Below are 16,763 nucleotides of genomic sequence, written 5' to 3'. Positions count from 1 at the left end.
AACAAACAAAAAAAAATTACTGATTCTTTTTAAGACTCTTATTTGTGACAAAAGGTTAAATTTCAACTAGTAACAAGTGCTACTAATGAAGTTTAAATTTAAAAATGTATTTCTTACTGAACATTCTTCTCTGTATATCCTTTAAAAACAAGTCAGGCTGATAAACTAAGGCAGAGATTGGAAAACTTTGGCCTGTGGGCCAAATCCAGCCAACTGCTTGATTTTATAAATAAAGTTTTACTGACGCACACTTATTCATTAGATATTGTTTATGGTTGCATTTGTGCTAATATAGAAGCAGAGTTGAGTAGCCGTCACAGAGACCATAAAGCCTACCACAATTTGCTATCTAGTCTTTTACAGGAAATGTTCACTGACTCCTACAGACTCAGATCTTCTTTAAGTGTCTGCACACACACACATACTCATCCACCCTATGACCCTTACTGAAGGACATAAAGTTGATCATTTAGGAATCTGTGTGTTCCCTCATCTTGATTTTATAATTTATACACTCCTACTGTCTAATTTCCGGACTCTTGATAAAGGAGAGGATACTGGCTGATTTTGCTGATTTGCATTACTTTGGACTGCACGGTATCTTTTCATACCCTGTAACATTCTTCGTAGTTTATTTTAAAAGAAAATGCCATTCCATATTACAGCTACAATTTCCAAAAGGTCTATTTTTAGACATTTAATGTCACATATTAGTTATAAAGAAATGGCAATGCGGAAATCAAAATTTTAAAGGCTCAACTAAGAAAAAGATGGCTAAATAGGATGGAAGTTGGGATGGAATCAAACCAAAACATATATCACAAAGACATTGGGTTTTAAACATAAGAATTATTTAAACAGAGAAAAGTTTATTCTAGACTTAAGGACTCACTAAACACATGGCCATTGAGGAACACTCACTAGTAAGCAGTAAACTATGTCAACAATTCTTACCCCTACCTCCTTCACCTCAGCTTACCTTCCACTCATGGCCAAAAGAAAAAAGATAAGTTACATGGTAAACAGAGCTGGTGTCCAAAATTTATTTAAAAGTAAATATGAGGAAAATAAGAGATTAAACCAACCAACTAGAATTGCTAAATCTGAAAGTAGATGATGGCAATATACTTATTCAGAAATATTAAGAATGATAATACAGATATACAGAAGATCATGAAAAACTCCTTATTTTTATTACTGCTAATAAACATCAGAAATGTGTTCAAATTAAAGTGCAAAATAATTGTATTGTATAGAAACCTGAATGTCTCTACAGGAAGTCTAAGTAATTAAATTAGAAAGCACCATAACTTCTCCTTAGAATAATGTGTGCTGCATATGACTAAGGGAAGAGAGATGTATCAAGTACCTTTTGGCAGTTTTTTATTATTATAGTTTTATGAACTCTTAGTTTATTTCATAAAAATCATGTCAGTAATCACTTTGTTTTGCTTCCCAAGAACTTCTGTAGAACTATATTATGTTTAAAATCTATCTTAATTCAAATTCAAATCTAAAAGGTATTAATAGTGAAATGCCCTTTTCTTTATCAATCTGTTATACTCTTAAACAGATAAACATCTGTTTAGGTCAAACCAAAAAACTATTTCCTTATCTGCCATCCCAAAATACCAAGTATACCTTCTGATGATGCTAATATAGCAAATCAGGTCAGGAAACTTTCATTTAAACATCGAAAACAAATACACATTCTGATTATTACTAATTATTACTGCTACACTACTGATATCCTAATTATTAATTTTCTTCTTGTAGCTGAGAACAGTAGCTCATAATCTTTAATCCCAGCTTGAGCCCAGGGGACCAGCCTCAGCAACATAGTATGACCCCATCTTTGCAAAAAAGAAAAAAAAAAAGAAAAAGAAAAAAGAAATATATATATGCGCGTGCGTGCGCGCACACACACACACACACACACACACACACACACACATATAAAATTATGTGAGCCAGGTGAGGTGGCTCACATCTGTGGTCCCAACTACTTGGCAAGCTGAGGCAGGAAGATCGTTTGAGCCCGGGAGGTCTAGGCTGCAGCGAGCTGTGATTGTGCCACTGTATTCCAGAAAGAAACCCTATCTCAAAAAAAAAAAAAAAGAAAAAAATTCTTCTTGTAAATAACTGCCTCTTCCAGTGCATAAAGGTAAAGCCAAATTGATCCAACAATTAAGCTTATCTTTAGTGATACTCAAACCTATAGTCCAGTTACTTACATGTACATGCCCAGCAATTATTACTCCAAGTTATTACACTATACAATTACCAAATTTAGTACTCAAATTACATACTAGCAATTCAAGAGAGACAGTCTCTATAATAAATCTCTAAAGATTATTAAGATCATGTGATTAGGAACTCAATATTCTTGTTTAAGTTAATTTATTTTAATTTTACATCCTGACATTTAACAACCAAGGAAGAAGGTAAATTTTGTTAATGGTATTTTTAAAAGTCCTGGTTTCCTATTTCATAATGAGATCTTATCTGTTACACACAGAAAATGCTACAACCCACCATCTTAGTATTCAATGTGAGCTACTGTTTCAAGGAAAGACATTTGTGCTAGTTCATTCACATGCTCTTTCCTGGTCCCTTCTGTAAACAAAGGTTTACACTTGTGCTTCTACTGACTTGGATTATGAATGTAGTCAATGGACACAAAGCTGAGGGAGCCGCAATGGTATGGAGTCTGACACTTCATTCTCTTTAACAGGAACTCAGAGCAATCAACCAGAAGATCCCTCTACAGGAACACAGTCCAAAGAATTCCTAAATCCCCCCACAGAAAAAGAAATTCTAAGGTCCAAAAGTTGGAAGGATTCTTGGAAATAACACATCCCAATTTCCTCATTTTACAAGAAAGGAAACTGAAGCACAGAGATTTTAGTTGACTTATACAAGGTAAGTCTGAAGATTATTGGAACAAGAATCTCCTAATAATAAGGCAATTCTTCCAAAATGCCTTTACTTTTTCCTTTAGGATGGCAAAGTTAGGTTGTAATTTCAAATGAATCATACTGAAAACCAAACAGAAAACAAAGAATATCCAACAGAGATAAAAACTCATCTTACTTAAAGCAGAAAGGCTTACAAAGCACGGACTTGAATCTCCAATAGTTAACATATTCTTTTCAATTCCATGGTTTCTATCACATTTGTTTCCTTCCACAAGAAATCCATTGCAAAATAAACTGTTTCCAAGCAGATTCCATTTCTGGTTGTTCTGAAATAAATGTGCCTATTCCTCCTGCTGCGGTAGTCCATGCTAAGAATCACAACTTACAGCTGATACAGCACTTATTCTTCCTTTTATGCAATGTCCTCTTGAATGAGGAGCTAAAGGAGCTAAGAGTTGAGATATGAGCTGAGAATTTCAAGCTCCTTGTTTCTCCTGCACAACTACAATTCCAAATGACCAGAAGTCTTCCATGAACAAAAAAGGATGGAGGAGGAGGAAAGTGGCTATGAACAAAAATGATGGGGAGGGAGAAGAATGGATAAAATCTGGCGTGGTGGCTCATGCCTGTAATCTCAGCATTTTGGGAGGTTGAACTCAGGAGTTCAAGACCAGCCTGGACAATATGGTGAAACTCTGTCTCTGCCAAAAATAAAACAAAATAGTGGTGGCACACACCTGTGGTCGCAAATACTTGGTAGGCCAAGGTAGGAGGATTGCTTGAGCCTAGAAGGTGGAGGCTGAAGTGAGCTATAATCCTGCCACTGCATGCCAGGGTAACAGAGTAAGACCCCGACTCAAAACAAACAAACAAACAAAAAACACTGGCTAAATTCTAAACTAATTATTTTACTTTTAATTATTTCAAATGAAAATCATTTCCATTCTTTTTTCCATGGTATAATTATGTTTTATAGAATAAAATTAAGTAGCAAGTCAAAATATTCTAATGCTATCTTATAAGTACAGTACAGAAAATCATTAATCAATTTAGCATTTACCATATGTGAGAAACTTTCACATACATTATTATTACATCTAAGTAGCAATTTTGAAAACTTGTGGTTGAGAAGAACACAAGCTTTTTTTTTTTTTTTGAGACAGAGTCTTGCTCTGTTGCCCAGGCTGGAGTGCAGTGGCACAATCTTGGCTCACTGCAACCTCTGCCTCCTGGGTTCAAGCGATTCTCCTGCCTCAGCCTCTGAGTAGCTGGGATTACAGGCGTGCACCACCACGCCAGGCTAATTTTTGTGTTTTTAGTAGAGATGGGGTTCCACCATGTTGGTCAGGCTGTTCTCAAACTCCTGACCTCATGACCCGCCTGCCTTGGCCTCCCAAAGTGCTGGGATTACAGGCGTGAGCCTCTGTGCCAGGCTGAACACAACCATTTTAAAAACAAACTCAAAGAAAAGAACAGTGCTTTTCAGTATCTTTTCCTCAAAGTTTGTATTAGCTACAAAAATAAATGAAATGAAGGCCTTCCTACACAGTTGCCACTCAGTATTCGCTGAGAGAAATGAAGGACCTGAAAATTAAAGCCACAGAAAAACTCTCATATTAATAATAATCATGTATTATAATAATGTAATAATCATGTATCCACCACAATATCCCTTCATGATCGTAAAAGCTACACACACACATTTTATTAGATTTAATCGTGACAATAACCTCGCAAGCTAGGTAGGGTTATTATTCTTATTTAACTGGTGAAGAACTTGGGCTAAATGCAGTGGTTCTCAACCAGGGGCACCTGGAAGTGTGTTGGAGGGTCTCGGTTGCCACACTGACAGGGGAGGCAACATGGGCATTCAGTAGGTGGGAGACGGGGATATTAAATATCCTGCAATGTGCTGGACAAACCCACAGAATTATTCTGCCCAAAAAGCTACCACTTTGAGAAACACTGACAGAAAATAAATGGACAATGCCAAACAGCTACTAATGACCTTAAATATAAATTCAGTAACAAAATTCTGGAAATCACCAAGGACCAGCCAAAAAAAAACCAAAACAAAACAGTGAAAGTATATCAAATTCTCACACTAAAATAAGAAGTCTAGGCTACTCTCTCAAAATGATAATACAATAAAAGTTAAAGATAACATAATTTCAAACTCAACATTTCTCTGCCACTTCTTTGCCAAGTTTTTCACTTCGCTTGTAATTGCCTCATTACTTTACTTGCAAAACCTTATCATCTTTAGTTACTCCCTAAGATTTTATACAAACAAGTCAAGCCCTTCTCCAATTCCCATTCTGCCACCCCTGTTTTGGATTCACTTTACTACCTATATGGATTAATAATTTTCTGTGAAGTTCACTTGGTCCATTCTTTTCACCTATACCACTACTCCACTAATCATGCTAAAAAATCATGCTTTCTTCCTGTCAGCATCTCCTATTACATAACTATGATTCCTAACTGAATATCATGCAGATACCTCAGGTTAAAATTCAAGACCCTCAACAGCCTCCTTATTTCTCCTGCTAACTCAATTATTCCAACTAGCCTCATTAGTATTCCTCCAAACTCGCATAATTCCCTTTTCCATGCTTTTGCCCATACTGTTTTCCTTGCCTAGAATAATTTTCCCACTCCTTCCTCCCTGTCATTCTGAATACTTATCTACCAATGTATAGAAATGTTCATCAAATGCAACAAATTTACATGTAACCTGACTTTGTGTAATGTCAGTAGAGCCCCAAATAATTCTCAAATTTCAACTGCTTATTTAGTTCCAGTCCTTTGGTTAGAACTGGAAACTTTTTGAAGGGAAGGATCACATTTTCATTTCTTTTGTATTACTCCTCTAGAATACATAGCTACTTGAAATCATAAAATTCTTCCTTGAAGAAAACATTTAATACTGCACCTTCATTTTTATAGTAAGGAAAAAAAAAACTAATTCAAGGACATGTAATTATTTAGTGGAAAGAGAAGAACCAGAATTCAGGCCACAATTTATAATCTAATGTTGTCTGACACTCAAGTGCTTGTTAAATCAACTCTAAGGTAAAAAAATCATTTTGTAAGCCTGTCTCCAGCAACATTACTCTGCATTATAAGACAATCCATGCCTCATCAAAACAGAGATTGTCTATTTCACTGTATTTTCCACCAGTCAAGAAGACAATGAATGAGGTTCTTCGATAATCATTTGACAATTCATTTTTAAACCTCAAATTTTTACACAAGTTCAGTAAACCTGAAATTCCATTTTTCTGCTCAGTCCTTGAAATATTCATATATAAAATGACCTCATTGTGTTTAGAAAAAAAATTTACTTTAAAAACAAGATCAGGGTAACCCATGATTACATTAAAGTATGAAGCAATTTGAAATTTTAGTAGTAAATCAGAAGTCTAGATAAAGACAGTAACATTATTAAAAATACCTTCATTCTTCAATCTCATATTCTCTCCAGAAGCCAAGAAGGTTTAGCATTCAGCATATTTATATCATATGTCATTTGCTATACATTAATGTAGTAAATACATTTAATTTATTTTGCCTCATTATTTGTTATGTATTATTAAAGGATTAAGATTTTTCACTAATCCTTGTCTACAAACATTAGCTATCAGATATATCTTTCTTGTTTGATTTTTTGGTTTTAACCCAGAGTAGATAAATCAATTTAGTAAAGTCTTCTAACATTTAGGAAGATATTCATCAGTCAAATTACATACACATTTGGAATTGTAATAGCCTAATCTTACTTCTGGAAACATCACCTACTTTTCAATCTGCAAGGACAATACTTTATCTAGAAGTCTATTTTCTGCTCTAATGATATCTTTTAGGATAACTGTGTTACAGACTACAAGAGTCTAATATAAGAAGAGAATAAAGGATCAAAAGAAACCAATTACAATAGGAAAATATACAAAAGATCCAAGTCAAAATATACACACTTGTAGTAAATCTGCACGTTAACCAAATGTGGAGATTCGGAATTTAGGTGTCCAGTTTCAAAAATAACAAAGAAAGAGACACTAACATATACCTGAAAGCACATATATGGAAAATGAGATAAAATAAAAAGGACTTAGTCATTTTCTATAAATCAGAACCATAATAAATAAAGCTCATAAGCTCATCTGCTACTTAAACCCAACAGAAGGAATGACTAGGTGGTATTACTGGCAAGCAAGCCAATTTAGCACTCTGGAATGTCCACAGAAATCTCATAAAAAGGCAAAGTAGAAGGTAATTTAGTAAACAGTTTTCCATACTTCATTCTTAGTAAGGAGGTTCTAAAAAAAACTTTAGAGTATAATTGCAAACTATAATTACAGGTTCACTTTTATTCACATAATATTTAACTATAGAAAGTACACCAAAAGTTATATACAAGTGACAATTTTGGCCACCTGATCCTTGATTTTAATTGGCAATTCACAGTAGGCCTAACGCTTTACACCTTTTGTGCCAACTTGCTAATTACACAAATGCATTAGGGTAAAAGTGTTGTCTAAGAATCTGGTTTTATAAAATCAGCCTTGCTGGTGGTACTCACTTATAATTATACTAAATTATAAAAGGGCCAGATTGGCTGTTACAAGGAAAAGAGGTTATTTACCAAAAGAATGTCGAGACCACACTGGGAAAACAATAAAACCTAAACTCATTTTACAGAAAAGCAAAATAAGGGAAAAATAGCTGATTTAATTCAACTTTACTTTCCTTCTTCTAGTCCAGTTATGAAATTATCTTGTTGGGAAAAAAAAGAAACTGCTTTCAGTTCCAAAGAATGCATCTAGATCCAACGCTGTACTAGTCTCGTCACTACAGAGTTTTGCTGAACACTCAGGGCCCACACTGACAAAATAACTTCATTCCCGTCTTCACACAACAACCCTGAACTAGATGGTCTTGATCACTGAGTTCAGGAATAAAAATATCTAACAATTGAAGCCAAAAAACATTCTGGTCATAACTATCTAGATATTTGGGCAAGAGCACTTCAGACATACTGTCTCAGAAATTAACAGATTCAGATCTAGCCTGGTCAGATTTTGTCGTTTATAAAGGTATGACTGCGTAGTAGTTACTATGTATAGTAGACTTCACTTAGTAACACAGTTCAATAGTCCATCCTAAAACTTCTATTAGCATTTTGAAGATAGCACATTAAGTGACAAATAAAACTTGAGGCATTGTCTATCTATCTATACATATATATATTTGTATGTATCACATAGTACTTCTTTGAAATAATGACTTTAAAATGTAAGTAAAATGCCTGGCACATGTTTAACTCAAATGCAGGTTCCCTCACTCCTTCTCAGGAACCAGAAAAATCTAAAATATAAAGGGGTAAAGCTCCTCCCCTATCCTATATTTCTTTTCTTTTTTTTGACAATAGTAATGTCTATTGAAATCATCTAGTGATTTTTTTTCTAGTTATCACCAACACGTTACTCATTAATATGCAGGAGGTAGATATCCCACAGATAGATGAATCCAAATCTTAAGTTAAAGAATATATTTAGGTTAAGTATGTTTCAAAGTCACAGTAAAAGAAAACACATTTCAACATAAAAATAGAAAGTGAGTCGTCTGTACTGTTCTCACTAAAAAATTATCTTGAAAAAAATCTTTTGAAGTATTTAAAAAAATGCTTGATAAAACTAATATAGTTCATACATAACCAGGAAAAGTAATTCTATACTACTAGTTTAATGTATAGTAACCTAACAGTTTTTACAAATACATAACAAATGTAGACTATGAGAGAAAAAGTATATCAAGAGAAAAATTTATCCCCATGCATTTTTCAAGAAAACGCTCTAAAAACTGGTAGAAATATTAACCATTTATAACTATTCATAGAAAATTAATTTGCTACACTTCTGCTAATTGTTTTTCTACACGGACATGCCAAAAACAACCAAATTCAGATTGAAATCCAATCTCTAATTTATTAGAATAGGTCATAAGTTCAATATCTACCATGCATAATATTTTTAAAAGTAATTGTCTTTAAACCTCATCCTTAACATACCCCATTCATCACACCAATAGTATAGAAGCAGATATATTTTTCCTTAGAAACTTCTATCTCCTTACAAATAAAATAGTTATCATAAAAAAACTTTAGACCTCTATTTGGATATATGTTTAGCTACTATAAACTAGGAGCTGAGAAACATCACAGCAGTATATAAGCTGAATTATAATCAAGGGAAAAGCCAACACATGATTTCTCATAGTATATATCTGATCACACCAACAGGAAAATAAAAATTTTCTTTGGAACTAATCAGCAACACAGAAGGACTGGGCAGAACAAAGTAGAAGTTAAAAAATAAAATTAAAGAAAGGATACAGCCTTAAAGCACCAGTCTGAGTTCCCACTGCCAGGATCTTCTGTACAGGATCAAAGGCCAGGGCTGAGGGTTGATAGGGAAATCCATGGCGAACAGTCTAGGGATGGGCAAGTGACATCACAGCAACCAAGGCAGCAAGCGAAATTTTAAAACAGAAAAGTCAATAGAGGCGTTAGAATTTAGAACCACTACCACTGATGCAAAACACATACACATGCACTTACTGCTTTTGAAAAAATAAGTGAAACCTACATTAACAAAGTTATTCACATAGAACCTGAAACAAACAAAAATCTAGTCCAGTGATATACTTTAATTTCGCTTTTCCATAATACTGGTATTCCATAGAAGAAAATCTTTTATTAATATTCTATACTACTACATCCGACACCAGATGACTAAAGTTTGCAATGGTCCAAAATTCTGTAAACCCATTAAATGCAATTCATACTTTATTTTGGCAGTATTCATTTCATCATTACTTTATTTGGATGCTAACGCAAGTACTTCTGAGGAAAAGCTGTCATATAATTACTTTAGTCAAGCATTCAGTAGAGCAATAATCAAACCTCTATCCCAACATTTTACACTTGTAACAGAATGAAGATGAGTACAACATACATTTTTGCAATTTACTATTAAGGCCATAATCATTTTAGGGCATTAGACCTATATATATATATATATATGCACACTTTTAATTAACTCTGACATACAAATACATGGCTATTTATGAGAAAGGCAGGTATTAAAACCTAGGCAAGTTTGTGTTTCTCATTAAGCAGCTGGTGACTTAATTCGCTGCATCATTCTTTCTGAATTACAGAACGCTATGGCAATTATCGTGCCATTAACAGGCAAAAATCTCAGTACTTTTTAACAAACATAATGATAAAAAGAACCCTGTGATTTCATATCGTAAGCCACTCACACCACATTTTAAGGGAAAAGTGATGAGCAAAGGTGTGGTAGAACAGGTTTGGCTTTTTGATAAACAACATTCATTAGACACCGTTTCCAAAGGAAACTTCGAAGTTGGTGAATCATATTAAAACGCTTGAATATAAAAGCTTCCAGGTTATTACTGGCAGTGTCAGAATACGATTAAAGGTGGGATAATAGTTTGAAGCAACCTTGAACTGATTGCTGCATGTGCAAAGGGGAGAGAGAAAAATCAATGAAAAGGAGTAAGGTATCAATCTCCAAAATAACCCACCGAAGAAACGTTTGCCAAGGGAGGAGCGAGCCTTTTATTAGAGTTATTATTATTATTATTGGCGTTCTCTTCCCTTGCATTCCCATGTAAAGCCCGAGTAGCCCCCTTAAAACAACCCCAATTTTTCAATGACGGCGTCGCGGGGCTGCGCGCTCCGTTCACCTTGCAGAGCTGAAAGTGCTCGGACTGGAGCGTTTCCTGGATCTCCGGCTCCCGGTTCCCAGGCGGATGCTGCTGCTGCTGCTGCTGCTGCGACGCCGAGGACGAGCCGGCGGTCAGGCCGTCCAGCACCTTCCTGATGTTGAATTTCCTCATGGTCTCGGAGGGGCTCCCCCGCAGCCCGGGAGGGGAGGCACAGGGGGTCCCCGGGCGGGGGAGACCACCCGGGGCCGAAGGCAGCTTCGACCGCGGAAACGGAGGAGTGGGAGTGTGAGGGTAAGGAGGCAGCTGGGGGGAAGCAAAAGATAATCCGAACAGGAAATACTGCGACGACAAGAGCGGCGGCCGCAAGAAACCTGGGCGGCGACCCCTCTTCCTCCGAGGCCGCCGCTGCTTGGCGCGGCTGCTGTGGTGCCGATTCAGCCGCCGCCGCCGCCGCCGCCTCGCTCCGCGGCCCGGCAGCAGCAGCAGCAGTGGCGGCGGCGCCCGAGCCCGCTCAGCCCAGCCTCACCTGGCCGCGGGCGGACTCTGCGCCGCGCCGCCGCCCCGGCTCGCCCCCGGCGCCGCCACCGTCGCCGCTGCGTCCATGGCCCGCGGCCGCGCCGCTGCTCGCTCGCCCCGGCCCCGCAGTCCCTCCGCGCGTCCTCCGGCTCCTTCTCCTCCTGCCGGGGGTCGCCGGCTCTCTGTCCGCGGCCGCCGCTCGGCCTCGCACACAGGGCGCCTGGTGTGGGTCCCCGCGCCGCCTGCCTCGCCCCGCCTCGCTCCTCCGCCGCTGGACCGGCCCGCCCTCGCCGCTCCCGAGCCCGGCTGCGTTCCTCAGGCGCCGCCGCGGCCGTCGGCTCTCCCCGCCCAGCCGCTCCCCCTCGCCTGACAGGGCGCCTCGGCACACGGCACCAACGCCCGCCCGGAGCAGCAGCGGCAGCCGCGGTTACAGCGCGGGCCGCGGCGGTGGCGGCAGCAGGGCCTCCCAGGAGCCGGGCTGCGGTACCTGCGCATGCGCGCCGCAGCCCGGTTCCCCCACCCTGGCCCCGCAGGCCCCCAGCCCCCCAGCCGGAGCGAAGCTGGGGCTTAAATTATCTTCTGCGAAAATCCCAGACGCTGGCTAAATTTCTCCCACCCCAGTCGAGTTGCCAGAGTATGCAGCTGCTTCTCTTGCAGCTGGCATAGTAAAAATGTTGACGACTAACAAGCAGCAGGAAACCTTTCTTTCCAATTCAGTCATTACAGCAGGGGTTGATGCTTTCTCGCCGTTAATGGGGTGCACGCTCCTGGCCGCTGGCTGCAGTATTATTGTTCTTGCTTTATTGACGGGCTTTGTTTTTGTTTGATTGGATTTGAGTTTTGAAAAAGAGCGTCTAGACAACGATATGTCAGAGGCAGGAGGATGATGGACTTAGGTACTAGGAAAAGGAGAGAAACCTAGACGGGAAAAAACGGGTTCTTTCCTACAGCTGTTACTGTTGGTGGAACGTGTCTGGTCTTAGCAGTTAGCTGCTGGGATGGAAGAGGCTGCCAGCGGGGAACGGCTCCAGGGCCGGTGTCAGCCCCGGCCGATGACACTACCCCGCACCCAGCCCCTCGCCGGGGAGGAGCGCGGGTGGCAGGAAACGCCGCGCTGCCACTATTTTTCAGAACCTTCAATCCGCCCTGACGCTGATGAGCCACTCAGTAATCCCCTGGGAGCTTCACTCTAGAACGGGGAAAGGGGGATAGGATGAAGTTTTTGCTCAGATCTTTCCGAGGCCGCACTGCCCATCTCGCGTGAATGCTTGGAGACAAATGCCTGGCTCAAGTTGGAAAAGACAGACAGAGATTGTGCCGGGGAAACCCCCCGGAGAGTGCTTTCAACAGGACAGGTGGACGGAAGCACAGGTACTTGATTAGGAAGGATGTGGAAATAGGAAAGACGTAAGGAAGGAAGGAAGTGCAGGAAGACTAATCCTAATTCGGGGAGAGGGGGACAGGTTCCTGGCGAATGACTCCTCGCGCGCTCTCGTCTGCGGAAAAGCCACGGAACCGCCACAAAGGGTTTTTTTAAGTTCCAAACCTGTCAGAAGCACCCGCCCTCTTCTTTGTGAGGTCGGCTCCCTCTCCTTTAGGGAAATTCTCGTCACCCTATTGGTTGAGTTAACCAGCATTCAAAAGCAGTCAGCGAACCAACTACGACTGGGCCCAGGGATTTCGGGAAATGTAGTCCACTCTGCAGCTTCCGCATCCCAGGACGATGTCTTGCATTTGGAACCTACAAAATTTTGATTTGTCGTTTAATATTTATTGAATTAGTTGATTCACTGGGTGCAACGACCAAGAAAACAAATTTGAGGACATTCCTAAACTATTTCCAAGTGGCTCTGAATTTTTTATTAATTTAGTTCTCTAACATTTTGTTGTCAGGCGGTGTGCTAGGTACTAAAGACACGAAAATGCAATCCTTGCTTTCAGCAAGCTCACTACGGTCTAACGGAGACGACTTTTAACATAAATAGTAATTGTAAAACGATGTGATGAGTCCAATGATGGAATAATGAAGGAGGACGGCAGAGGGCCACTTAACTGGCCAGGAAGGCTTGGACATGGTGACGCCCACCATAGATCATGCCGGATAAGGAGGAGCAGACCTAGCGAACAGGAGGCAAAGACCATTGGAAGACAATGGGGAAGAGAGCCTTAGAATTACCTTGAGAGCTTTTTAAAAGTACATGTGATTCCACAGGGGGAAATTGCAAAACAGACAGATCACAACCCCATAGAATTGTATGATCTGCCTTTTTACTTACCTAGGTCTAAAATAAATCTATTGGATAATTTTTCATAATTGGATTATAAAACTTTCTAGAAAAAAAAGACAACTTCTTGTTGAGAGGCTTTGTGGTGTAGTGGGAAAATACAGGCTTTGTTGTCAGCCAGCCATGAACTTCAGTCCAGGCCATGGTAATATGTGTAATCTTGGGCAAATTTTAAATTTTTCTAGGGATCAGATTCCTCAGGTTTAAAATGAGATTAATACCACCTTCTTCTTAGAAATTTATGAGCATGAACTGGAGGGGGAAAAGAAAGAATATGAAAAGTTTGTACTACATTGCTTAGTACTCTGTAGACACTCAAAAATGTCAGTTTCCTATTCTATCAGGGTCCTTGAGGTAAAGGGGACTTCAAAGAGTCACCAATTTAAGCCAGTTTCCTTCTTCTGACTCTAGAATGTTTGTTTTTATTTCTATACTCTATCTTTTCCATCAGGTTATGAACTCATTCTGACATTCTCAAAATTTCAGTTCTTAGTGGATACCTGGAATTTAAGATGGATATAGCCTACCTTTGTGAACTTGCAGTCCATCCTCTGTGCTCAGAGACACGGGGACTTATCCAAAAATCCAAATGGCCAAAACTAACAATGGCCCAAAATAACGACCTTTATTATAGCAAAGGTAAAATAATCGATCCTCAAACTCACAGTAATTCTTATAAGTCAGTTAGAATTAATCAATTTGTTTTTTCAAATTAGAACTGAAATTTTGAGAATTTTATTTGGAATTAAACATTTTAAGTTTAGAATTAAATACATTAAACTAAATAATCTATATTATTCATTTTTAAATTGAGCACAAAACAGAGAATTTTACCCATCATAATTTCTCAGAAAAGTTGTGTTTATTTGTTTTATTTGAATGAATGAGTAAGTATGTTGATTTCAAGCAATTCAATAGCTTCTGCCTTTAGGTGACATTCTCCTGAATGAAATTATTTCTTACCTGTTTGAAGAATGGACCATAAGGTGATGATGTAATAGTATACTACTGACAAATTATAAATATACATCTTACATTTAGCTGAGTCAAGGTGGCACTAAAAAATATTCTGCCAACACAATGAAAAGAATAAGACAACTTTTTAAGAAAACGAAACTACACGTACACTAAAAGAATGTTAGCATACGAAATTGACAGGTGCAGAAGACTAAAGACCAAGAATTCATAACATTTCTGAATCTATCAGTCCTCATTATCCAGTTTAAAGGTTACCAGACTAATGCAGGACCTGGTACAGATCGCAAAGGTAAGCTGGATGCTGATTGAGATAGAGAAGGCAGAAACTGAAAATAAACATTTTAATGAGAAATTATTTAATGGCAAAAGCTTTCTGGAAAGTAGAACAAATCTACCTCACTTGCTAGCATTCATTTTTATTGACTTAGTTTCAGTTTATTGAGTCCTGAAGGCAGTGTGCATGACAATAATTAATTCACTACATAGTTTAATAGACTATTGAATTTAAATTATTTGGAAATTGCAGCACAGATGTTAATTAGTTGGTTTGTCTAGTTCAAGCCACCTTTTCTGAAAGAGTTCCCTTGCCCCTGCTAAATGACGGGCCTGGGCAACTCTATTTTAATCGGGTCCCCTTGTTTCCTGGTCCAAACCACTAGGATCTGAGACTGAAACCAGAAATAAGGCAAGCCAAGAGATAATCTTCTGGGAATTTGGAACTGGATTACAAAATTACAAATTAATCTGAATGAGGAGGAAGCCATGTTGTCCTAGGGCTGGGTAGTGTGTTTTATTTCCTACACACCACAGCTGAGTGTACCCATTCTTAGACAGAACTCGGGAGGATGGAGCAGACACAGAGATGACAGAGAATGACCACCAGTGACCCCAGGAGGTCGAGAGTAGAATCTTGATTTCTGACTTTCTGGTTCCCGAATCTTATGCTTTATGGAAACTTGAGACATTCTTTCCTTCTTTGCGTTAAGTAGTTTGGTTATATTTCTGGTTTTTGCAATCAAATATTCTGATAGCAGTTTAGATACAACTTGCATCTAATTGTAAAAGAAAGTAGAGATCATTGCAGCCATCTGTCACTCGCCATTTTTACCTTCTACTGTCAGTTCTTCCTACAGTGAAGAGATGGCTGCAATAATCCAGCAAGGGGTTGGTGGCTTGGACCAGAATGGTTAAAAGTGATTGTAGTGCACAGGGGGTTAGATTCGGGATTATATTTTAATGGTAGAGCCAAACGGATTTGCTGATGGTATGGGGGTATCAGAGACAGGAGAGGTAAATATGATGCCTCGAGTTTTGGCCTGAGCACTTCAAAGTGTGGTACTACAATTTCATTTCCACAATTGTGACTCCTGAGTAATTTCTGGTTACCATTTGTTCCTCAGTGGACTCAACAAATATCATTAGCTAAATGCACAAGACTCATCTGGGAACAAGCAGAATCCACTATATTATGATTTTTATTTTTTTAAGACGGAGTTTCACTCTTGTTGCCCAGGCTGGAGTGCAATGGCATGATCTCAGCTCACCCCAACCTCCGCCTCCTGGGTTCAAGCAATTCTCCTGACTCAGCCTCCCAAGTAGCTGGGATTACAGGCATGCACCAACACGCCTGGCTAATTTTTTTGGATTTATGGTAGAGAGGGGGTTTCTCCATGTTGGTCAGGCTGGTCTTGAACTTTTTTTATTTTTTTGATGCCAAGTCTCACTCTGTCACCCAGGATGGAGTGCAGTGGCGTGATCTTGGCTCACTGCAACCTCCGCCTCCCAAGTGCAAGTGATTCTCATGACTCAGCCTCCCAAGTAGCTGGGACTACAGGCATGTGCCACCACACCTGGCTAATCTTTGTATTTTTAGTAGAGACGGGGTTTCACCGTGTTGGCCAGGCTGGTCTTGAACTCCTGACCTGAAGTGATCTGCCCACCTTGGCCTCCCAAAGTGCTGGGATTACAGGTGTGAGCCACCACGCCCGGCCCATTGTGATATTTTATAAGCTCTGGCCTTTCTACAAAAACAGATCGGGCAGATGTTAGTGAGCCTTGACTATTGCAGAGATTACCTCTGTAATTTAATATTTAATATTATTTGTAAGGGTGTAATTAAACTATAGACGAAAATGTCTAGACAAGGGTCAGAAAGTACGAGTGAAGAGAAAATTCCAGAAGTGCAAAACAAAACTAATAGAACCAAATGTACAGTTAAATGTAAATTAGTAGGCATTAATATATAATATGAGTGAAAAATAACGTCAAATTCTAAAAACCTAGACCCTGATCAGGCAATCAGAAATTGCTT

The 16,763-nt window shown here is 39.2% G+C and overlaps 1 protein-coding gene across 4 annotated transcripts in view; it reads right to left on the bottom strand.

Moving 5' to 3' along the window:
* Positions 1 to 11,271, bottom strand: part of STXBP5 (syntaxin binding protein 5) — a 185,933-nt gene extending 174,662 nt beyond the window's left edge. For all 4 annotated transcript variants that reach the window (XR_004672215.3, XM_034963050.3, XM_034963051.3 and 1 more), the window contains exons 1-2: positions 10,692 to 11,271; positions 9,313 to 9,410 (exon numbers count right to left, since the gene is read on the bottom strand). Coding sequence is in view for 3 of the 4 variants with exons in the window: in XM_034963050.3 (XP_034818941.1) it covers positions 9,313 to 9,410; positions 10,692 to 10,844 (251 nt within the window). In the remaining variant the exon portion in view is untranslated. The remainder of the gene's footprint in view (positions 1 to 9,312; positions 9,411 to 10,691) is intronic.
* Positions 11,272 to 16,763: the final 5,492 nt, after the last annotated feature.

The sequence above is a fragment of the Pan paniscus genome, chromosome 5, assembly GCF_029289425.2.
Source record: "Pan paniscus chromosome 5, NHGRI_mPanPan1-v2.0_pri, whole genome shotgun sequence".
Lineage (NCBI taxonomy): Eukaryota > Metazoa > Chordata > Mammalia > Primates > Hominidae > Pan > Pan paniscus.
Note: the sequence above shows the minus strand (reverse complement) of the source record. Positions and strands in the feature narration are given on the sequence as shown.